Here is a 25,382-nt window from a genome sequence, read left to right on the forward strand (position 1 = left end):
ACATGAAGCTCCTCTGGTTCTTTCCACCTCCATTACAGCAGAATCAAGACATGGTTAGCTAAATGTCATCTGCTGACATTTAAACAACTTGGAGGTGAGGACTCTTTGTAGCCAGTACTTTCATCTGATTTTTCTCTACCATGCTTGCCTCTGGGAGCTGCCCTTCCAAATATAAAAATAATTTAAAGAATGGTTTTGTTTGCTGCTAGTTCTGAAATACCTTGACAGGTCCAAGTAAAGCATCAGTCTACATCAAAGGTTCCAGGCAGAACAGGTACTTTGGGAGGACTTTGTAATGTCAGAGTAAACTGTCACTGAAATTCAGACTAAAACTCTCTTGTAGGTCCAAAGAGAGAGTGTACAAAAGATACAATGAGAAAATTATCTGAGGAATGCAAGCAGTGCTCCAGTTTGCAGGTGAGAGTAGATGCTGGGTCTGCAGGGAGGAATAAATTTCTCCTGTGAATTCATCCCACTGCTATTCTGTAATGATAGAGCAAGCTTGCAAAATCATTTAATAGTCTAGTCACAAAGCCTGAGATGCTGGAAAGAAATTATACTTTAATTGCTCATCAGCTATAAATCATTTGTGCCAAATTAATGTGCTGGAAATTTTGCAAGACTGAGAAACTGGAAGCTATTTCAATATGAACACAAAGCAGGGATATTGTTTCATAGATACCAATATCAGTTTTACATCCTTCTTCTCAGCAAAAAGAAAATTAGGAAACGCTCTTTAGTACCGAGACAAGGCTAAAGATTGATTTATCTTTCCCTGCATTGATTTAAAAGGACTTAGAAGTTCTTTTTTCTTCTTATATTTACTCTGTTGTCATTAAAGGGTAGCACCAACAGGCACTCCAGGCATTCAGGTTTGCACCACAGTAGAGTGAGGATTCCAAATCATTTATTTATTATAAAGCATTTCTGCAGGTCTTTCTGCTGCGCTGAGGAGAACAAAAGCAAGGAACTTATCCATTGTGCAAATCCTACCCAAAGCCTGAGATTTTTGGTTTTTTATACAGGGTATGTGTGTATGTGGGAACACCAGAGTTTCCCCCAAACTCAGAGAATGGGCTGTGACCCCTCTGTTGCAGCCCTGAGCATGATCCCCCCTGCTCCTCTCCTGTCCACCAAAGCTTGACTGAGACGGGCACAGGGACTGTGCAAGCCGAGGGCAGAGGTCAAACAGGGCAGGAAGCTTCTCCAGCTAGTCCAGCCTGAACTGGATAGGAGGGAAGTTTAGCATTCCTCACCCTCTGATCCTTGCAGCACCCCCAGCTGCCAGCACTGAGCCCAGCAGGGATCTGTGACCCAGTCGGCCCTTGGAGCGTTTCCACCTCAGGGCTGACAAATCCCATTCTCCAGCAGCTTTAGGAAGTGGGTAAAGTGCTGATTATCTTGGGAGCTCTAAGGTCATTCCTGTCCACAAGGCCAAAGGGCTGGGAAAAACACTGAGGATCTGGATGCTGGAGTGACACAATCTGCATCACTTGTTTTGAAAGCACAAAGATACAGGGGGACAAACCCTCAGAGTCCAGCACCATATTAATAAAAGCCTTGTTTAACTGGAGCACACGAGTCCCAGGCCCCCCTCCACCAAAACCAAGTAAACCTGTGTTGCAGGTGCATCATCTTCCTGCTGCAGCTCCCCAAAACTTCAGGTGGCTGCAACACTTTGCAGTTTCCTCTGTATTTATTGACTGATGAGCCAAGCTAGCAGGGATGAAGTGATCTGCCTGGGATTACACAGCAACTGGTGACACAACAAAGATGAATAGAGACACTCCTTACTTTTAATCCTCTGTCATGACCACACACCAGCCAAAGGTTTTCCCATTTGAGAGAATAAATGAGATGGACAACATGAAAATATTTTATTCAATCTACCAACAGAAACAAACTAAAGTGAGCTCCAAATTTCAGAGGCATCTGGCATCCCTGTAGATGCAATGAAAATGTCCCAATGTCCCATTATTTTTTGGAAAATTTTAACAAAATTCTATCGAGGCATAGAATTTCTTCATGCTTGTTTTTAAAACAAATACCTATTTTTACCAGTCCCTATCAGGCATTTGTTCTTCTATTTATATTTGATGCAGTTACATCACCTCTAGCTGTACGTTCAAACTGGCTGTTCTCCCTCCCACACTGAAAGGGACAATGAGCAGGAATACACAGCTGAACTGGAACAATTGATCCAAGCTCTACAAAGCCCCACTTGCACAAAATTGCTGCAAGTGAACTCCCAGGAGGTAAGGATTTCTCATGTGAGCAAACCCAGCAAAAAGCACTGGTCCTGCATTTGGCAGGAACACAATGAAGGGCTGAGGGTTTGGCAGCAGACACCAGACCGATATCAACGCAGCAGTTTCTCTGCCTGAGACTCGCACAGGTTTAATATCAGGCTGATAATAAAATGAAGCACATGATTTTTATGTGGTCAAAGTATCTGGAATGTTATTTTCCTTCCCAAAAAAAAAAACAAAACAAAAAAAACCCAAAAAAACCCACCCAACATTTTGAGCATTTGATCCTATGGGTACTACTTGGTTTCAAAGATTCAAAAATACAGCAATCTCTAGGAACACCTGTGCATGTGATGAATGAACACGGCAGTTAGGAATTATTTCACCCGAACGGTGCATTTAGCGCTCCCCCCGCGTCCGGAGGAACCCCGCGCCGCAGCGCTCTCCGGGGCAGGCAGGGGCTGCGGCGGGATGGGGACAGCAGCGCCGAGCCGGGCCAGGGGGAGCGGCCCGAGCGCCCCGGGGTCGCTCTCCGGCCGCGCTGGCCCTGCCCGGCACCCCGCAAGCCGGGGGAGCTGCCCCGCTGCGGGAAAGGAAGCGCCGGCTCAGGATTCACCTCAGGAACCGCGCCTCCTCGCCGGAAGCCCCCAGCCCCAAAACCCGCCCGGAGCTCCCGCTGCTTTTCTGCCGGAGGAAGCTCCATCCACCCCGCTCTCTCCCGGCCCCCCCGAGCGCCGAGGCTCCCGCGGGCTGTCCGCGGCGAATCCGCCCGCCCGCGCGGGGGCCGACCCCGAGCAGCGGCGCGGCCGGGCCCGACAAGCAGCACCGCCCGCCGCCTCTCCGCGCCACACAGCGCCTGCGCGCGGCCGGCGGCACGTGAAGGTGTTGTGGGCACGTGACCCCGCGGGCCTCTCGGGTCCCGCCCCTCGGCGCGGCTCCGCCCCCGCCGTGCGCGAGCGCGGGCACGCGGCGCGGCCTGGCCCGGCCGCCCGGTGCCGCCGCCTCCCGCCCCCGCCCCGCCCCGCGCCGCCGTCACCGCCGCCACCGCCGCCCCGCCGGCCATGAGGCCCCGCCGGCGCCCTAGTGCGGCCCCGCGTCGCGGCTGCTGAGCCTCCGCCCGCCCCGCCGCCACCATCGCCCTTCCCGCCCGCGCGGGGACCCCCCTTCGGCTCCCCTCCCTCCTCACAGCCGCCGCCATGTTGGGCCGGGAGCCGCAGCGGGGCCGCCACTGAGCCCCGGAGCCTGCGAGGAGGAGGCGGAGGAGGAGCCCGGGCCCGGCCGCTCCGCAGAGCCCAGCGCCGGCCGCCCAGCCGCAGCCATGGCGGAGCAGACCTACTCCTGGTGAGCCGCGGGGCCGAGGCCGCGGGGGGCTCCGACCCGGCCGGGCCGCGCCGAGCGCAGCCCCAGACGGGGCCGGTGTCCCGGGCGGGGGGGGGGGGGCTGCGGCGGGGGCCGGGGCGTGAAGGAGCACGCTGGTGGAGGGGCTGCGGGCTGAGGGTTCGGCGCGGCTGTGAGGAGGAGGGATTAGGGGGAAAGGAGGAGGGACGGGGCGGCCGGGCTGTGCGGATCCCCCCCGCCGGCAGCCGGGCAGGAGAGGATCGCCGGGAGCATTGGCGCGCCTGTCACCCCCTGTCCCGGAGGGCTCCCTGTGAGCTGATCTCTGCACGGCCGGCGCTGTGATCCGCCGGGCCTGGAGAGGGACAGGAGCTCGTTCACGGCTGCTAGGCTGCAGGTCACCTCTGCCTAAAGGGAGATTTATGCCAGCGCAGGCTGGTAAGTCGGTGGCATGTGTGTGTGTTTTCACCTAGGGACAATAGGCTTGGTCCGTGTACAGGAAATAAAGCGACGAGGAAGAGACCAGTTCCTTTGGAAAGACATGAAGTATAGTAAATGAGAGGGCATTTTTTTCTGTGTCCTGACACTGTCTCGGGCCTAGCTGGCAGTGGATAAAGGAGACGAGGTGCAGTTTCTTCCTCTAAATTTGGGGGTTTTGTTCTGTTGCTGATCACAGCCAAAATACCTCAGATAATTTACCTGCGCATCATCTCTATTGACTTGACCACTGCAGCAATTTATTGTGATATTCTCACTGCATTTTAAATCCAGTGATGTCATCCAGAGTTGTTTCTTAGATTTTTTTGAAAAAAGTTACTTGTTTTGAAATAAGTCCCTTATTATAAAAGGAAGTAAATCTTAGTTTTTGACCTTGGTGTGTGCTGAATGTGGAGAAGGGCTTGAGCATGAAACAGACATCCCTGTTTTGAATGGTCCCATTACTTTTCTAAACTTGGAACCCAGTGGGGTTTTCTGTTCTGCCACAGGTTGAGACTTTGGCAGCCCCTTCTTCCCTCTCGTGTCTCTCCTCTGTCAAGAACCAACATTTGTATCGGTCTTCTGCTTCTTAGATGTTCTTAATTTTGTTTCACAAGCTCGGTTCAGGCAGTGGTCTGGTCTGCTTTAAAATAGCAGTGAAAAGACAACTCTTTTGACTTAAAAGGTTGTTTACATATTGACACAGTAAATGAGTATTGGTACAGACTTAGGCAGTTTAATGTAGCTCAGTTAAGTGTGTCTTAGAATGTTTTAATTTCAGAATGAAATGATAAATTCATAAACTCTTGGATTTGTCAGCTTTCTGGAAAGAAGTAAATGAAACAAAATGTCAGTTATACATTATTTTAATCTTAGCTCATTTGCAGTTTTGAATGAGTGTTTTTGCCATAGTAATAGTCTAAAGGGAGGATTTTTAACAGAGGCTGAGAGAAGGATTTGCTCTTCTGTAGGTTGTGTGTTTTAGGGGAATGAAATTGTCATTGAAGGTCTTCACTGTGCTAGGTGGATCTGAAGAATTGAAGTTCTTTCTTACAGTACTGAGGTTGTAGCAGAATGAGGACATGATGTGTCTTAAACCTCTATAATTTTAGGTCTTTGTTCTCTATGGTGTCCTCATGGACCTGAGGTTTCTGTCACTTTGCATTTTTACCTGTACTCAGCCTTGCCTGGGAGCTATGGGAGCAGTGGACAGAGCAAAAATCCAATTTCAGTCATGCTCTCTTCTCTGCGGGCATCTCATTACTTACACTTCTGACAACAACTTCTAATGGTTTATTTACAGTTGTGATGATGCAGCTCAGAATTGGCCAGTGTTTAAGCAGTTTTAGTAAAAATGTGCATTTTGTCCCCTAGGTAGGCTGGTGCTCATGTGCAGCAGAGCTGTGCCCAGGGGCTGGTGCAGGAGCTCTCTTTGGAAGTTGGCTGATCCCATCCTGTCCATTTGCCAGACTCTGTGTTGCAAAGGCAGCTTTCCAAGAACAGGTTGTTGTGTGGTGCAGTGTCCAGCTGCTGTACACATACCTTATTTCACATCTGAAAGTGCCTCATCTGGCATTCAGAACAATCCTTACACGCCCTGTCTCTGCAGGGATGGGAACTGGTTCCCAGCTGTAGTAGCACTTCCCTTTTGTCCAGGTGCACAAGGCTTGGCTCCATCTTTTTGTCCCTACCTGTCTGCATGCATTGTTGAGCCACTGTAGCTTCATAAGGTATGATAAAAGCTTATTGTGGGTTTGATTTTTTGGAAAAAAAAAAGTCTCAGTTGGGTTAAAAATACTTGGAAAAAAGGTACTTGCCAGCAGTGATTAGTGAACATGAGCATTGGCAAACATGGAAAACAGGGCTGATTACAGTAACTGACAGTCTTGTTAATGATGATGTTTTCAAGAGATGAGAACTAATTCTCATATTGCTTTATTTATTGGTTTGTAAATATGAATCTGAGATTTAAGGTAGGTTTATATATTTATTTTTAATTCCATGTGAACTTTAATTCCTTTCTTTCATTAAGATTCTATAAGAAGGAGAGACTTATGCTTTTCCCCCGTCTCTTTTATAGTTTTAAATACTCGAGTTATCTTTTGACACTGTTCCTGTAAGGTATTTCTTCTGACAGCTTCTTTATTTCTTCAGTAGTGCCCACACCTATAACCATCTGTACTTTTATTTAACTTTTTTAGTATCTTAAGTCATCTTGCTGAGCCAGTATTTCAGATAGAGGTGTCTTATCCTGAAAGGAGGCTGTGCTGAGAATTTTGCTGGTGAAGAAGAATACTGTCATCCTGGAAAAACTAATTTTAATGTGAAATGTGGGATAAGTCCCAGATGGAAATACTCTTTCAAAGAATATGGACTTTTAAAAAAGAAAGGATTTTCGACTCAAGTGCTTGTCAGCAGTGGGTAGAGAAACTTTCTTTTGTCAAATTCCTGCAATAATAAAAGGAAAGGAGAGCTGTGTACAGGACTGCTGCCTGGCAAGGTTGCTCATGATTAGGTAGATTAAATAAGAGCTAAAATTAGTTTTCTGCAAGTGGAATAGAATGGGAGAGGAAAGAGGTTGTTGAATACCCATTTTCCCCTTGCTTCCTGTCTGTGCTCCAGCAAGGAAATGGAACAGGGTAATTACAAAAGTTTCTGCTACAGCAGAGGAGGGAATAAGCATGGCCAGAGCAGTATATATATATGTGTATGTGTGCATGTGTGTGTGTAAGAGATTATTAAATACCAAGAAATTTATCTTCAGGCACCAAACTGTTGGAAGTGTGACAGCAGATGAGTATGGAAGCAGCAGGACCTAGATCATTGCTTTTTGAAATACTTGGTCTGTCCTTAGTTTCTAGCATTTTGTGGTGATTTTTTTGTGCTGGAGCCTATTTAGAAGGCACAGCACCATTCCTATCTTGTTTATCTTCAGTTAGTAGGTGTTTAGTGTTTTTCAAGGCCTGATGTAACACCCCCTTCCTTTTTACTGCTGCCCAGTCTGGCAATAGAGATTGCTTTGTTCTTTTTTGTTTTGCCCTTTGAATGCACAAAAGATTTTCACAGCTTCCTTCATTGGTGAAGAGCAAAGAAGGGGATTTCTACACCAAAATGGAATGTTTTTTTAATATTTCCTTTCCAAGATTGTTGTCTAAGGGTAATTTGGATTGCCATGCGTGCGTGCACTCTCAGGGTGGTGACTAGGAGGCAGACTGGGAGGGCAAGCTAAGAACAAAAAAAGAAGGCACTGTATTGAGTCACTAATCTTAAGAACAACTGAACTCCCTCTTAAATGTTATAATCACTGGGATGATTCTTGTATTAGCCATCAAATGTTTCATGAGTGAAATGGTGATATATTTAGAAGCTTCTCTTCATAATGCGCAGGGTGTGGAAATTAAATCTAATGATGTGTCAGAGTAATCAATAAAACTACTGGGTTTTGGAATAAGTGTAAATGTACAGTGCTGTCTTTGCTCCAGGGAGAATTCAAATTGGTTGGTGTTAGAAGTCTTTCTGGATTCAGAGGTCTGAGAATTTGCTTTGATTGCAATTAAGCATTTAGCATGCTGCTGCCATGAATTAAAATGCAGTTTCTTCCAGAAGACTCAGGTGGTGCTTTCAAGTCTTAGTTGGCTGGATTAGGTGTGTATGTGGGAGGGCAGAGAGTAAGAGGAGCTGCAGCTTGTTGACAGAATGTGTCAAATACTAGTAAAATATTTTTTTGCATTCAAGGTTTTTTCCTTGTTTGCTCAGTTTAGGTTGGGAGACCTTAACTGACTAATTAAGGTGTTTTGAGGATGGGAGGCAGTTTACAACAGAAACCAAATAATTTGCCTGAATTTTTCAAATACTACACTTGATAGACAGCAGATTGCAAAGCACACAGATGAAATTCCGTTGTGCTGCTGTCAAAAATCTGTCATGAAATCCTGGCATGCAAATGTGGAATTTGGCCCTTAATCTTGCATTTTTCAGGAACTGAAATTACCAGCCACATTCCATGTTAGGGATTGTTAGAAGCCTCCTGAGAACAAGGATGTCATTGTATGAATGTGCATGAGTATCTAGCATGAGAAAAGTGAGTTAAACCTCAGTAAATTTGAGAATATCAGGTTTAGAGTTCATATGTTTGTCTTTCAGGACTAGTCTGACTTCACTTGTTTGTTACCCTCCCTGGAGCTTTTGCTATCTTGGCTGTGTATCATGTAGACAGGGCACTGTCTGCAGCACTGGGCTGGAAGACAAATAAAACAAGGAGCATGGGATAAGTAGAAGTTTACAGTAACTTGAATGTACATGTGTATAGTGACTGATAAGCACAAGGAAAAAAATCCTTCTGTCAGTGTTTGCTAATTGTAAGGCTGTATTTACTAATATTTTAATAATTCTTGAAGAAAAAAATTAAAGTGAAGAACAGAAATCAATATTCTCTTGGTGCTGGTGTGCAGTACCTCTTTTAATTAAGATTTCTGTCACCTATTTTAATTAAGATTTCTATCACGTCTGCATTTAACCTTTTCAGGGTACTGTGGTAATAAAAGTTAATGGTTCCTTTAGTTTTACCCAGTGACTGGAGATCTGGGCTAGGATGCAAAAGATCAGTTCCCCCAGGGATTCTGGCTTTGCATCTCTCACCTTCCAGGGTAGTGTTCTCATCACCAAACTATGTGTTATTCAGAGCTTTGTGTGTCCACTTAAATCTCTTTCACTTCATATAAAATACTGTAAATATTTGCTGGGCCAAGAGGCAGGCATGCCTTTCTGTCTGGGATTGGCAGAGACCTGGATTCCCTGTCTGGATAAAAACCTGCTTTGGAAGACTGAAGGGTCTGTAGTTGGTGGGGTAGTTCAGGCTGCTTATCTAGGGCTGAAAGGTTGAATTTCCATGGACAGAAGATGACCTGAATATGACTTCTTGTCACAGGTAAATGAGCGCTTAGGTGTGTGGATCCACCAATATCAATATTGTTGTGGTTTGAGAATACTTGTTGATGGACCTGAGAACATCTCTCTCTTCTGCTGAAACGTAGGATCCAATAAATTGCTTATTTTGTGCACTTTGGGATTTTGGTATGAGTTAAGCAGCCTGATGCTGTTGGAATTTGAGGAATTTTATGGTGACCAACTGACAAATTAATTGAGAATATTGAATTAAGTTGTGTTTTGGTGAATACCACCATTTTTAATACTAGATTCAGTCGCTGACAACTCAGTCATTTCTCACTGAAACACAGTGCCAAAAAAAGGGTATTTAGGAAAACTTCCTACAAAAAGTACTTTGAAAAATGTGTCATGCTTTTTAAAATACAGTGATTTTTGTTTCCTGAACTTTGAAAGAAGAGCAGAGCAGACTGGTCTTTTTCAATATCTTAGCTATTTTATGTCATTATTTTGATAATGGGATGTGTCAACATCTGTAGCCTAGGTGCCATTGTCTTTATTGTCCCTTGACATTTTATGATGACTCTAAGCATTGTAATATATCTAAAAGCAAATAATTGGTACAAATTGTTTAATCAAAACAGTGTAATTTGATTCTGGTGGCATATGAGGGAAGTTTCCACGAAGAACCAAGGGTGAAATTTGTAGAAAGAAGTTGTGCACGTTTTCTTTGTGCTGCTCCATGGCTGCATTGTCAGTGATGAGGACTGAAGTGTGCAGCGAGTCAGGAAGTGCTGGGTGTGTGTGGAGTGAGGCAGGAGCTGCTGGATGGGATCCAGGCAGTCAGACCCACTCTGCAAGGTGATGATTTAATAAGATTAATGGAGCATATGTGTCATTGCAACACTTGCTGATTCCCTTTCTCTTTAATTCTTCCAAGGGTGCTTGTGCTGATAATCTCTTCTTTGAAATCTTTTGGTGTCCGTGCCTGAGATACTCAGATCTGCCAGACCAGGTTCTCCCTCCCCTGTGTGCCTCCTGAGAGCAGCTCAGCTCTCACGATACATTAAGTGTCTCCCTGTCTGCTAGAACCACCAGGATGACATTATCCCAGAGCTCATTAATTGTGTAGCTGTGTTGCTGTCATCTTCATTATTAGATTCTGTTGAGTATTTCTTTTTAGGGCCAGACCCATGCCTCAGGTCTCAGATTCCCTTGGATAGCCTCCATATCTGTGTGTCACATTAAGGGGTACGGTATAGGCAGGGCTGTCAGAAAGTCGGAAAGGTCTGCCCGCTCTTTGGAGGGATACTTTGTAACTGATAACCAACCAAATAAACATTGTTAATATCCTACAACAATAAGGATTCAAAATAATGTATGGAATAAGGCTGAAGTGACTTTTTTTTTCAGAATGTCAGAATGGAGGTCCTTTAAACCATCACAGCCAGTGTCATAAAGTAGGGAGAATGCACTAAGGAGATGATTCTCTACTGTACAGTGTTATGTTTAAGATTCCATTACTGAAGTTGACAATGTGAAAGTTGGGGAGATAAAATCATCTCTCAGAGTTTGTGTAGGGTAGCATTTTCCCTGACCAGTGGAATTAAAAGGAAAATTACACTGTTTGACTCTCAGTTTTTCCTACTGTGACTCCAGGTTTGGGTGTTCTTCCTTTACTTCCTGTAGCTTGTTCATAGACTTTTGACCCAAAAAGTTATTTTCCCATGCAGGTGGGGACGTAGCCAAAGACTGGGATAGGAGTCTCTTCCATTTTTATGCCATAACCTTTTTCCTGCAGGCACTTCCACAGTGAAGGTTGTGTGGGGGAAGCAGGAGGAGACCCAGGGGGTTCCACCCTCTGTTTATACACAGTCTTTAACTTTAGCCAGGAGTTGGCAAGCTTACCTTACTTATTCAAGAAATAAGCTTGATTTCAGGTCATCTAAAAGGAAAAAATAATTCAGTGTTAACTACTGACTGTTAAGGTAAGCACCCTGCAGTCCTCTTAGTTGAACTCAGTGCTTCTCTGCTTGCTTACTTTGGAAGCCCAAATTTCCTTCTTCATTCCTATGTACTCTGCTGTTTTTTGGACAGAAGTATCTTTAAAGAAAGTTCTTTTGTTCATCTGATAACTAACCAGCAGGTGACTTCTAGTAAATTTGCAATGATACATAATTTTAAGAATATTTCAAACTATTTAAGAAGTTTAGAGATCAGCAGAAATGTTAAGAATTGATAGTGTTTGACTGGAACACAGAAGTCTGGGAGCTCTGCTTCCACCATTTTCTCATGTCAGTAGTACTGAAAATAGCAGCTTCATGTTAGAATAGCAAAAACTTGTACATGTGGATTCATGGTGCAGTGTGGTTTCAGGTGGTTCAAAAAATCAAATTATCTCAGCATGTAAATTTGGTGCACGTTTCTCTACAGCCCAGACGGTTTTGCAGAGGGGTTCTCTGCATGGGTTAAGCTAATAGCAAGTGTATATCCTCAGGATTTATTTTAATTTTAGTCATTACTGGAATAATAAGCCCAGCTGACTCCAGTTGAGATAGCACAGCTTGGACAAGAACCAGCATTACAAAATGTTTGAGCTCTGCAGTAGCACAATTAGCAGGACAGAGGTGAACGCAGCAGCTGAATTATGGCTCCACTCTCTTCTGGTGTCTGTGGCTCCTGGCCATCTGACATCCCTTCTGGTCAGCTAGACAGCCCAGGCTTAAAACTTGATTTAGATTTATCTGGAAACTTTAGTAGTGGCTAGATATTCAACAGTGCATTCTGAGTAATGATTGTAGTTAGTATCAGCTGGCTGTTGATACAGATCTATTGGCTGTGTAACACCAAAGCTCAATGGTGAATTGTTACACAAAGTGATTTTACTAGAGCCACTTTCAGGTTACAGTTGTGATTTATCTCACCATCATCTCTGTCAGAGCCATGTGGCAAGATAAAGCAGGTGTAGTGTGACTTAGACTTATTTAGTCAATGGGAAGTCCCTTCTCTAGGTCACTGTTAGCTAAAGGTGAGGTAGGTGAAGTAGCAGGAGGCAGGGCAGCAAACAGAGCTGGCTTGTGTGGTTTTCTGTAGCCTGTGTTGCAGACTGGTGAGGTGAGGTGTGTCTGTCTTGCTTTCTAGGTTTGATGGTGCAAGGTCGTTCTGGTCTTTTTTAGAAGTTCAGATTGATGGCTGTGTGCTGGAGGACAAATTATCTGCTCCCTGAACTCTCCTTGAGGTGGCTGATCCTGCACCTTCACTTGAATAGCTGCTCGCAACAGTTACCACAAAGGGCTAAAAGCTCTCGCTGGGAACATTATGATCTCTGCAGGGTTTTGAAGATGAAGAGTAGAATCTAATTAAGCTTTATGGTGAAAATAGTTTAAAGAGTGCTTTTTTCCTCAAGAAAAAGAAAACTTTAAAGCTAAATAGTGAAGAGCTGAGCTTTTTTTTCTTTAATTTTCTGCTAAGTTGACTACTTCTAAAGCAGATGCAGCTGTAAGCAGTTACAGATGGTACAGAGCAGAAAGATAGTCTTTATCATACTTAAGTGCCTTAGAAGAACCCCAGTGTTAGTACTCCAACTAGTTATCTTTCTCTTTATTTTTATATTTTTGCAGATTAAAAAAGCATGCTACCTTAAAGCTGAATCAAAAGATGAAGAAAGTCTGCCATAAAACCAAAAATATTTCTCTGCAGGGGGCTTTACTGGAAAAAGTTTCATAAGATTTCCAAAACACCTCTTTAAAGAATGTTCCTACTTTTTGTTGTCACAAGAAAAGCTTCTTAGCTATTTGGGCAAGAGTTTGTTGAAAAGAGTCTCTGTTCTGCTACCTGTTTTTTGCACCTGGAACTGACTCAGCTGCCATAACACTGGCCCTTGGGTGTGTGAATGTTCTGTGCTTGCTGCACACTTTGTGAGGCAGCAATCAGGCCTTGGCCAGTTCAGCTCAGGACAACTCAAGACTTTTTTTTTTTTTTTTTTTTTTTTGAGTTTGCCTCTCAGTAGAAGGTGGCAAAAGCAGGGTGTCTGTTTTGATGGTCAGTATTTTGTATTTTCATGCCAGCTGAATCCTCTTGTGACTTGGTGCAGTTGTGACTAGTCAAGTTCATTTCAGGATCTCACCAGCCATCATCTCACAACATGAATTTGTCTTAATACAGGGCCAGCATGATTAAAGCTGCTTGAATCTGGCTAGACGGACTGGTTACAGCTTTGACACAGGAGTGTACTTTTACCACTGTCACTGAAGAGTCATAGTTGGGTGCTGATGGTGTTGACTCATTCTTTTATGGAATGCTGATAAAATAATATTTCATTCTAGCCAGGCAGTGATAAAGTATGTAATCCTGTACTGTGTGAGTAAAGGAACTCTTCAGTAGCATTCAGAGCTGCTCTTTCTGACAAGATCATATTGGTCAATTTGACTTTGCCTTGTTGATTGTAGGGCATGACTGTTAAATGCTTTGATTAAACTATTAGTTGTTAGTCTTAATTTTTTATCTGACTTCCAAATACATTGCTAAAAAGAGTTTGGATTTCTAAGCACGTAATCAATAAATACCAGTCTCAGTGTCAGAGCTGTGAGGTGTGGTTTTGGATTGCCTTTTAAAGTCAACAGTCCAGTCAGTATAGGTGAGAAAACATCCTGTTTTCTGATTTCTGTGATAAAAACAACCAACCCCTTTCATACTAGAAAGCCCGGTACATCTTGATACCTTAAAAAAAAATTACTAGTATCATGGTATTCTGCATATTTTTAACTTAAGTACAAGAATTGCTGTGGAAATGAAACCTCCAAATAAGACTTTTTTATATATATTGGGATGGAAGGATGGGTTTTGTCTTGGAAGAAATGTAGTGTTCAGATCAGTGTCCTCCATACCTGAGGGGACTCTGTAATGTCTTTGTACATGAAGTTTTGGGTGAATGTTCTTCCATCAGTTAGGCCAGCTGCTTTTTTTAACCTGTGTAATCTACCAAGTGATGATTCCTAGTTTAGGGAAAAGGTAGAGACCCTGCAGTCTTTGCTATGGTGTCTTCTGTTCTAGGTGTTAACCCAGTAGTGCCTGCATGTATGTATGTGTTAACCTTTTGTCACATTCTTTGCCAAAACCACCTGTATCTCACAGATAAACCAGCTGTGTGCTTCTGGTACAAGTATTCCTGTTCTTTCTTGCTCTGAACCACTGTTTTTCTTCAGTTGTTGCATTTGCTTTATGAGGAGGCAGTGACTAGCAAGGAGATGGGATTTGCAGCACATTCTGCTGTCAGAGTTCTGCTCTGCATGACCAACTCTGTCGCTTACAAAAGAAATGTTATGAATATGAATAAACCCTTCTATTAGTCCTTCACTGCAGTGAGTATTATACTCCAGATGGTTAGAACAAAGTTAGATGGAAGAATTTCTCTACTGCTGGTATGTTGAGAGTGACCAAGTCCAGAACTGGGCACGGGCTTTGTGGTGGTCTGGGACAGGTTGATCTCCTGGCGTGCAGCTTTGATTAGAACCCTGGGATGCCTGTGCAAGATGAGGAGCAGGGCTGCAGTTAAGAGCCTGGGGATAAAGGATGGAGCTGGTAAAGGTAAAGAAGTTAAGCAGGAATTTGCACAGACTGTCTTAGGTAATACTTTGAGAGCAAGTTAGGCCACTCAAGTATCATCTGTGTGGCTTGAGTGAAACTGTACACATCAGAGAGGATCAGCTTCATCTTCTGGTTTTGGCTTCTGGATAAGTGTAAGTGATCAGTTATGATATCAAGTAGGAGTATTCCTCTGTGTGCTTGTTAGGAAACCTGTATTTTTTGTGTGTGTTCTTTCCTTGTTGCTTCAGATGGAGATAAATCCTTTGGTCTGAACTTTTTTGGTTTAGTCTGTTACCCACCTCCCTGCATCCCATAAGAAGTCAGATTACAGATTTAGTAAAATTTTTGTCATAAATATTGAAGTAGTCCTTTTGCACAGAGTGTTGTTCCCTGTCCAAGTAAAGCTGCCAAAACTATTATACCTTTGTCTTACAGAGCATTACAAGAAGATTTTCAAGGTGAAGTTGTTCATGAGGTCCTCAGAGGTGACCCAGCCTGTCCTGTGTGTGCTGGGTTATTTGTGCTGTTCAGCTGGGGCAGTGGCAGCTCTTGGATGGAGCAGTGAGCTCAGCTCACACCTTGGCAGGTGTCAGACGGGCTGAGTGTGCAGAGTCTGTGCTGCTCTGCCTGGGCTCAGGGACAGTCTGAGCACAGCCTTGCTGTGGGGCTCTTGGCAGAGCAGTGCAGGCCAGCAAGAATTGCCCTGTATATCCTGAGACTCCTCCCTTTCTACCACATAATAATCTGTTTTCTTTTGTCCTTTTTTGACTGCTTGCTGGCACCGTGACAACCATAACATTCTGTGTACGATGGAACATTGTCAATAAATATGCCCGGGATGATGCGCCTGCCTCAGCTGCACTTTAGATGAACTTAGCCCTGGATCTGCAGCATGTTCTGACTCTTGGGTAATGTGGCTGTTAGAGGGCCAAGGGAAGGGTGGAGTTGGGCAATTAATTCTGTTGAGTTTTTAGGTTGAACAACCTTATTCAGAAAAATGGCACTTCTGGACTTGGTTGGCTGACAGTGTCTGGGATGAGGCTGAATTGCATTGATAGAAGACAGGCTATGTTTTCTTGTGTTAAAGACTCAATTGTCTGGAACCAGGTTCAAATAACTTACTGCTCCAGTTCTGGAAGACTCTAATACAGTTCCTTTCATTAGGGTAAAGTATGAAAATTTATTATTCCTTGTTGCTAATAGAAGCCCTTATTTTGCTTCTTGTGGTTCAGCTGTTGGAAGTTTCTGTAATGGAATTTTTCAGTGCTGTTAGGCAACTGGCCGCTGAATGTCCTGTATCTTGGTACTGCATAGGAAATGGATAGCTCTGGAAGAGCAGGATTCTAGAACTCCATGACAATCTATTTATAGTGTCTATATGACTAATTTGGAAAGGCTGCAGTGCTATAGTCTTTCCAAATTTGTTGAAGTGAGATCACAGAACCTCCTGACCCCTCTGGACCCTGAATAATGCCCCAAATCGTCCAAAGAGATCCAACTTCTCCTTCACTTCTGTGGCTGCTAATTCTTTTGATGACAGTTTGTAAAGAGAGAGGAGCAAAGGAAATAAAAATAGTTGTAGGAATGATGTGAATTCATGGATCTCAGCTAGTGTGGCACCTTATCAGGGGAGTGATACCCTTTATTTTTTCTGTGCAGGCACTGTAAAAATGAAACAAGTATTTAGATTTTCTTGTAGACACCTGAGGACAGTAACTCTGCAAAATGTCCAACTAATAGAAATTCACAGTGCTCTTGTTTTGGAAACAAATTTGCTTTGAGTAGTAGATGTTTTGTAACTAAAAGTGTCTTGGGTACACACCGACACAGACCCAGACCCAGACACACACACACACACACACACACACACACACACACACGTTGAGATATTTTTAGTAATCAATGCTGAGTGGATGATTTCTTGATGGTGGGGAATTTTTAGCTTGTTGTAACTGGGCTTCTTTTTTTTCTTTAAAAAAAAAATCTTACTAAACTTAAGGATATGCCACCCACCCATTTGTGATACAAGGCAAGTGGGCTAAGACCAAATGGTGATAAAAATCCTGTGCCACTCTAATGCCATTTGCAATTTTCTTCACAAAAGTAATCTTCTTTCTATTTGCTTTGTAAGATTTAAATGTATCAGAAATTGCTTTTGATTTTGCAACTAAGGAATTTACGAAATTGAAGTGAGTTCCATTTTTTCCAAGAGGAAAGATTCCATGAATGGGAAGGTGTGCTGGGTAAGGCTGAAGGAAGTTGGTGTGTTTTGGTTGCTGTGTGGTTGTGGTGTGGTTCTGAGTTGCTCCTGAAGGTTTGCTCTGGTTGAGATCAGTGACAGACCCTCCTTGCTGCCAGCCAAACTGTGCCTTCCGTGCTGGAAAGGTAGGTAAGCTCTCTGAAGCAGAAAATGTGAAGAGAATGGCTGAGAAGCCCTTTTTGTCTCTGTGTTGGCTGGATTTAAGATCTGTGTTGTTTTCATGACAGTAAGAGAGAATTGGAAGTGCATGCTATCAGCAGAGTTTGGTGACTGGGTAGTTTGTGACCTGCTTTGCTTATTAACAAGGGGTGGGTTCTGTACCAGGTGTAATTTCCACACTGTTGTTCCATACAGTCCCACTGGAAATGAGGAGCCAGTGTTTGTTTGGTGCAATGGTTTCTGTGCTTTGGGGAATTTCCTTGGGCTGGGGGCTTTTTGTCATGCTTCCTTCTTTATTTTAGCGATTGATAATTGTTTAAGTCCTTAAAAGAAAATAATTGCTACTGAATGCTATGACATCAGAAGCCTATAATCAACTGCTACAGACACTGCTGTTTTGCCACAATTTGCCTGTGACAATTTTCTGAACATTGTTGAACTGGCTTGGTTCTGCTTGGACTTTTCCAGGCATAGTTATATTTCTCATAGCTCAGCATGAGAAGCATCACAGCATTCATGTACCTGTATTGTGTTTTGAAAAGAAATTTTTCACTTGGGCAATAGTCTGGCTTTAGATGTGCTAGAGATGCTTATATTTTTATTTGTCTTTTCCTAATAATGTCTCAGGAGGTGCATCTCCAGCCAGTGTCTTGTTTGAACTTTCAGGGAAATTATCATTCAGTGCTTTGAATATCTCCCTATTACCATGGCAAATAATTCATGCTGCTAATTAAGACACTGCTAGAATTGCACAGAAAGATGGGCAGGGAATACAGCTTACTTATGCTCACAATTTATCTGTCTTATAAATTTATAGGACAGCTACTGCCAAGGTGGCTCACGGTTTACCAATGAAATAAATAACCTGATTCATGGTATTTCTCCTGAAGGGAGGGCGGAAGAGCCAGACTTGTTATGTCTGGTGCACATGGAGGCACGGGGCTAGGAGCAGCCCGGTGCTCCTGCTAAATTTGTGTTCCATAAGAGAGAAGCACATTGAGAGAGACCCTTCTGCTCAGAACTGAGAGCTTGAAACTGGGAAGGCCATGAGTTCCCTGTAGAACTGAGGACTGGCAGTTTCATGCTGAGCAGAGTCTTGCACACAGGTCTTGCAAACCCCAAGGAGACTCTTTTGTAACTGTGAAATGAATGGGAAGCCATTGCACAATCTGGCAAATGAGGAATAAATCCATCAGACTGGTTTGGTGTTGGCTGGAGTTAGAAAGAGAAAGAGAAATTAGACCTGATTAAGGTATGTGTTAAACACCAGGGAAGTATCAACACTGAAGAAAGCTGGTGGCAGTGTCTTTGTTGTCCATATGTAATAGTGGAGACTCTAAAACAAATAATTCTGTGCTATGTTGTGACTGTGGATGATAAGCCAGAGACTATTTTTGCTTTTTTTTCCTTTTCCTTTTGTTGTGGGTAAGATGAGTTAAATTCTATCTTGTCTGAAATTTGTTGGGTAATTTGTATACTTTCTTCTCTTTTTGTAAACAGTTGTTACTAAATCTTGTTTAATAGAAAAATATGAAAATCATCTTTACCAGTGGCATTGTGGTAGTTCATACTGCACCTTGTCTGGAGCTGAGTTGTACTGCCATTGCATACTTACTGCAGAAAATCAAATGCTTAATATTGAATGTTTTTCTGGTCTTCTCAATAAAAGATAATGTTTTCCTTTGTAAGGGCCTATGTGATTAGATGTTTATCCTCTGTTCCCAGGAGAGCAGACATGGTGGTTCATATTTTCTGTTTTGTGAAACAAGATTTCATATAGCTGACTACATCTCTGGAATCTATGTCATTCTCCCCCTAAAATGAACTGAAAGCAAATTGGCTTTCTAAAACATGAAAGAAGCCTAGAGCAAACTCTTTGTCATCACATTCCTGGTCAAATCCAGCATTTGCCTTCCACTGAGTTTCTAATATTTAGTAATGTCTGTGGTTTCCCATGGGGTTGCTTAGGTGAATGTAATAAGTGAGAGCTGTTGAAAGACAGAAGAATGAAGACTTCATCATGGGCTGAATTGAGCAAAAACTCTTGGGGGTTGCATGCATGTTTTGCTTGTAGTTCTTTAAAATCATGCTACTTTTAATCCAGTGTTTCTTTCCTTCACATCTATTGTACAAAACCTATGTAGACTAATTTAAGTCTTGCTAGTATATTCCAGAAACATACCAGAAATTATGGGGTGATTATTCACATGGATTAAATTTTAAACTTCAGCTCCAGGACTGCATAAATCCCTGAAGGGAATGGGGAGAGCAGAGCACACTTGTCAGCCCTGGGCAGAAATGTGTCCTTCTCCACTGACTGTGTGGGGAGCTGGTCTTAGAAGTGAAGGGCTTCAGGTGCCCCCAGAAGAGGGACTTGAATAACCTGTGTCCATTTGACTGAACATGACAAATTTATGGGTAGCATGGCAGTTCCAGAAAAAGGGAACTGTTCCCATCTACCTGCTGAGGTGCCAGCAAATGCTGGTTGCTGGCTGAGAACTTGGCTCTGACTTGCAGAAGTGCAATCTCAACATGTCCTGCAGCATTGCTAATAAATGTGAGCCCTTGCCTTAAGAGGTGCATGGTTCTGTATGTGTTTGGTGTTTTGGGGGTTGAAAATGTGTTTTGCAAGAGTTATACTGTTATATTTAAAAGAAATTTTGGGAGACATTAGACAAAAATCTGGACAAACCAGTGTTCAGTCTTGAGTAAAAAAAGTTCACTGTGAAGTAAAATTCTCTTCATTTTTTCATCTACAAATCGTATCTGTCACCTTTTTGTCACATTTTTCTCTCTTTCTCATCTTAAGATGTTGCCCAACTTTGTTAATTTTGCATAATTATTTGCCTTTCCTTGCATTCTAAATACTTTTATTTAGAACTGTCTTAACATATACACAACAAAACAGGCAGGGCAAATGTCTGAAACTTTGAGCTGTTGTGATTTTTGTTGTTCTGTGCAACACAAGTTGCAGTTGCTCGTGCATAAAATCTTAAAAAGTCTCCCCAGTGCCAAACAGTGATAAGAGAATATTTTAAAAACAACTTAAAAATTGTGTTAGCTACATCCTCATGGTGCTTTACTTCTTAGCAAAAGCAGATTTCAAATAAAACATAAAGGATGATTAAGGGATATTTTTAAATTTTTCATTTTACTTTGTTCACTCTGTACAATCAAATCTGAATAATGTTAGGAAAGTGAAATAGCATTATAATGTTATTTTGGTCTCAAAATTGTTTTTAGGTGCAGGAATCAATGCATGTGGCAAACTCACCGTGAACTGTGTCTAAATTTAGTAGGTGTCTTCAACAATCAACCAAAAATCCTAATGTTCAAGTCAGCTTTGTCATCTTGCTGCTACATTTTCCTGAGTTTCACTTTTGTTGGAGTGAGTCTGTGTTCTAGTTCTGATGTGAGTGCTTTTGCCTAAAGGGTGCTCTGGAATTATGACTGTTCCAAGGGTGAACTTGGTTATTTTTAGGAAGGTTAAACATCTGGATGTTCACTACAGAATCTTTTCCAAAAAAGCATTTTGTTTCTGAGCAAGAAATATCAGCAGAAATACAGCTACAGCACAAGAGAGTGTAATCTCTGCCTTCCCAGGGCACTTGGGTATTTTCAGACTGGTCTGTTGCTTAAAGTACCCCTGGGATTAGAAGGGTATTGGGAGGATTTAGCTCTGTAGTATTTTTGTAGGTGGCTTTGAGATGTTGGAATCCAGAGCTGGGATGAAACCAAGCAGAGGTGCCAAATTAGGAGTGATTATGGGGGACACAAGGATTATATTTGAAATGTTTCTAAGACTCCAGGTGTTTGCATTCTTGCTGGGAAAAAAAAAAAAAGATTGAGATCAGTTGATTGGAGAATACTCTATCAGTATTAAACAGTTTTCTGAATTCAGAAATTTAAAAAATGGTACAGGCACCATATAGGATTTGGAGTAGAAAATTTAAGTAGTATGTAATGATTTTAAGTCTTTCCCATATATGTTGTATGTGTATGGGAAAAAACCCTTGGGGTAAATTGTGCAAGTTAAATGAATTAAAACTGAAATGACTTCAAAAAGAGTCTGACTTTTCTTTTATGAGCTGTCTTGCACCCTTGATTATACACAATACTGCTTTTAAAATGGATCCTGCCTGCCTAGTTTGAATGGCTAGATCAAAAGTCTTATGAAAATATGCTAATGTGTTATGAAAATATTGATTGCTGAAACATTGCATTTCCAGCTCAGGGTTATTTTTCTCCCATGGCAGTTTCCAGGTGCTGCTTAAGAGAACTGTGGCAACCTCTTTCTGTTTTCTCAGTCCATTTTGAATGTCCTTAGCTCTCTACTCTTTTTTTCCTTAAGCAGGAAAACTTCAGATTTTCAAATGTAATTTATTATTCTAGTTTTCTAATACTGTTGACAAAATGGTAAAGCTGCTTCTGGTGGGCGGCAATTTTTAAAACTAATGATACATAGGTGTTTTATGTACCCCTTGAGGATATCACAATTTTCATGTGTACATGAAAGGTTTCTGTCTCTCCAGCTGTGTATTTGTTGGTGTGATAAGAGACTGCTCCTCCCCACAAATACAGTTTGATTTCACTTGTTTGAGTGTTGATAGTGGGAGACTCTTGCCAAGTTGAAAAGACTGTTTTGTTTATTTGAAGTGTTTAAATCTGGTCACTCACTTTGATTTGTGTTTTGTTACTCGCTCCATACATTACATGAAAATGTGAATTGAAACAGATGGTGAAGGATTGGCATTTAGGCTTCCAGCATGTAAAATTTCCTGGAAAGCTGAGTCTTCTACTATGGCATCAGCAGCCTGTGTTCAAAACCACATCATGTTTGTTTTATAGCTCCTGGATGCCAGGCATATATTAAGTTGTTCTGAGCCTGCTGCTGCAAGGACATCCCCACTGAGCCCAGCAGTTCTGTGTTTTTCCTAAAAGAATTGAGCTGTTAATTCCCTAACCCTTGGGGAAATGATTTTAAGTTAATGTCAAAATTGGAGGCCATTGCTTTTGTGGGTTCAGAATTCATACTAAAGTGTGTGTTCACTCTTTTCAAAGCAATCCTGTTAAAGGTGGAAAGAATAGAAGGTAACCTGGCTTGCATTTATGTGCTTTCCTTTCTATCCATGTGGTTGGAAGTGTCATGATTTTTACCAACTCCTGAAGAATCTGTTGTGGCTGCTCCTGTCAGGGCTGGACTGGCGTTTTGTCTGGGTTCAGTTTATGGTGGTAAAGATGTAATATGACTCTGCTGTGACATTTAATGAATACTGAGGGAAAAACTTCTTTTTAGAAGTGGATCTCTGCTCTGCTGTGTTGCAGTTTCTCTAGCCTAAAAAACCCATTAAAGGAGTACAGTTTGAATTAGTGAAATGTGTATTTAGAATCACTGCTGCAAGTTAGTGGATGACCTGAAACAGGAGAGAACTTACTTTCCTGTGTAATGTTATCTCAATGCCGTTACCTAGAAATTTGCTTTTTAAAAGGCAAACATTTTGACCAGTAAAAATAGTATTTTGTTTTTGTTTGGGATTTCTAGTAATTTTCTAGCATGGCTATCCCTGGGTTTGCAGAATATTACAGACTCACCCTGTGTGTTGTCTGATGCTGCATCTGAGGTGTACAGTTCAGTTCTGTGTTTGTAGAAGGAGAATGATACATGATGAAATGACAATGTCTCTCTGATGAAACTAGTTCAGTTTTCAAGTGGCTGTAATTTGATGCTGGTCAAACAGAGATTTCATTTGGTCCTGTACATGAAGGCTCCTGTACTTCAGTTTGTCCAAAAGGTTTTTGTGGTGCAATATTGAAGACATGGCAGCTGCTGTTGAGAAAATGTGCTGTTAATAAGCATTTCAGCATTTGGAAGCCCAGCTCAGCATGTGAGATGCCTCTAATAATCTCTGAACATTATCATTTAATTAAACCTCTACTGTTAGAATAAGCGAGTACAAAAGAGCAGTAGGACATGTTCTCCTTCTTTTTCTTGTTTCTCAAGACTGAAAAGAACATACTGGGTAATACATTTGGAACTGGTCCACTTGGTTTTTGTGTTCTTTGGGTTTTGGTGTCCCCTCCCCAAAAAAAGCACAGTGGGTGAAACTTGGAAGAACTGCCACTTCTTGTGTTGTCACTAGAGTTCTGTGGCTATGGAAATGTTAATTGGAAAAAGAAATTGGATTTGAGGGGGAAATTGGATCAGTTTACAGTTTGGTGGTGGGAAAGAGTGTAGGTTCCCCTGTTGTGAGTAACACAATCTTAAGTCGTTTTAATCTCATAGTTCTTCCACTTAGTGTTTCCTTTTGCCTGTGGGTTTCTCCCCTTACTGTGTATTTTTCTAGACTAAATAAACTCAGTTCCTATCTCTCCTAGTCATCTTAGAAACTCTTCTCTGCACTCATCCCAGGGACAGGCTAAGAATTCTGCTCACACTGAAGCTAAATTCATACCCAAGCCTGCCTTCCCCCTCAGCAGTCCTCTCTCCCTTCTGTGCTGGATAGATTGTGTGCTCTTACACCACATGACTCAAGAAAATGAAAATTGAGAGAACACCTCAGGGAAAAAAAAGTGTCTGTCCAAAATACTGGCATTAATAGGTTCACTAGTGTGGGGAAATCATAATGCTCATAATGTAAAACCCTAACTGACTTCTGTAGTAAATCATATGCAGTTTTATCAAGGTAATTGCATTAGAGTCTGTTCATATGTGTTTAGTGCCATGCTAACAATTGAAGCTGAAGTTCTGTTTCCTGCTTTGTGGTACCTGAGTCAGCCAGCCTTTGGCACAGATACCTGCCTTGCTTGGCTGCATTTGTGTGTAGTCTCATCTTGGTGCTTTATGCTCAGAAGTTTTCTTCCTCAAATAAACACACATTTGCTTGTTTGGGTTGTCCTGTGCTAAGTAAAATAGTAATTTCTGCCCATTGATTAAGAGACACTGTGGAGTGTGTCCCGTGCTTGAAAGTGTGAGTTGCATCAGAACAGGAGGAAATTCCCAGTTTTAAACTTAATTTTCCCCTTTGTACTGCCTCAGTTGTAACTGAACTGAGCATGGGAATTGTGGTGAGTCCAAATAGGCCTTTGTGCTTTCTCTCTGGGTGGGATCCATTCAGTAGTGAAAAGCTGCTCTTTGACATATTGGTGGTATAGGCCCTAATTTATTTCCTGTTTAAAGGAGTTTAGTATTTGTAAAGAAGTTGCCTTGCATTTGCTATTCAAAAAGGAAATTAGGTTGCTTTTTTATTTTAGAGCTTTATTTCTAGTTTTGTGAATAGCAGCGCATTATTCTTAAAAAATGAAGTACTGGAACTATGAAATATTATCATTACAGTATTACAGGTGTGAGATTTTACTTCAATCTTTTCGTTCTAGCTCCATGGGAGTTTTGGTTTTTTGCTTTTGTTGTTGTTTTGTTGGTTTTTCTTTTTAAGTCCTTGGCTTTTCACTTACATAGCAAAGTAGTAGGTGTGTTTCAGTCAGTGCTTCTGCCTTAAGAAGGAAAGGAAACATACCTTACATCTTCTGGATTCATTGCTGGTAGTTTCTTCACCCACTTGAAGCTCATTTTTGTCCCACCAGCACTTTTTTTATCATGTTTGTATGTTTGGAAGATGGACTTGTTCAACTTAGTTTGACTTCTGTGCCTGTGTCTACCAAAGGAACCTAATACTCTTACAGAGCTTTGGGTCTGGTACAGGCCCAAGGAACTTCTTGGAGTTCTTGACATGAGCAAGTGTAGAGCTGAAGTCTTCCTATCCCTCTTCTCTAAATTTAGAAAAAGTCCAAGTGTCATGGTTTGAAAATACTCAAAAGTAAGGCTATGTCCAGTTTTATGAGCTTGTTTTGATGTTCTCTGACTATCTGAGAGAGGTTGGATTTGGTTCTGTTTATTTTTCAAGTGAAAATGTAATTTATTGTGCCTGTAGACACTGTTACAGAACACACTGTCAGAGGTGGTACATTAATTGTTTGGCAATAACTTGCAAAGTAAATATGAATCTCCTAATTGTGAGGCACATAGGAGATGGAATAGCAGTGAGGACTGGGACAAATATTTAACTCCAAATTACAGAAACTCCCATGTTTTATCAGCTTACAGCACAGGGTCCTCTGAGATCTGTTGGCTGAGTGTAGAACTGTGCTGTGGCAGCTGTGTTAACAGCACTGAGTCATGAGAGAAATTGCTTGTCAGCATTGGCACTGCAGTGCCAGCAGGGCTTCTGCAGGAGCAGCACCCCGAGCCCGGGTGGGAGGGCTGTGCCCGAGCTGGGGCTGGCAGCAGCATCTCCTGGGGCATTTCAGGGGATTCCTGTGTGGGAGAGGCTGGGACTCCCTCTGCAAGGGAAATGTATTTTATTGTCAAGTGGATGTAGGGAGCATCCTCCTGTTGTATATGATTGTAGTCATTCTAATGCACTTTTCTGTTAAGT

At 42.3% G+C, this 25,382-nt stretch overlaps 1 protein-coding gene across 4 annotated transcripts in view; it reads left to right on the forward strand.

Moving 5' to 3' along the window:
• Positions 1-3,294: 3,294 nt before the first annotated feature.
• SPPL3 (signal peptide peptidase like 3) overlaps positions 3,295-25,382 on the forward strand; it is a 55,945-nt gene continuing 33,857 nt past the window's right edge. For 2 of the 4 annotated variants that reach the window (XM_050980631.1, XM_050980632.1), the window contains exon 1: positions 15,378-15,439. In XM_050980631.1, coding sequence (XP_050836588.1) covers positions 15,399-15,439 — 41 coding nt within the window. In that variant the 5' untranslated portion in view covers positions 15,378-15,398. Of the gene's footprint in view, positions 3,591-3,835; positions 4,023-15,377; positions 15,440-25,382 lie in introns of those variants that run through there. The other 2 variants (XM_030233268.2, XM_050980633.1) reach the window with 2 other exon arrangements.

The sequence above is a fragment of the Serinus canaria genome, chromosome 15 (genome assembly GCF_022539315.1).
Source record: "Serinus canaria isolate serCan28SL12 chromosome 15, serCan2020, whole genome shotgun sequence".
Lineage (NCBI taxonomy): Eukaryota > Metazoa > Chordata > Aves > Passeriformes > Fringillidae > Serinus > Serinus canaria.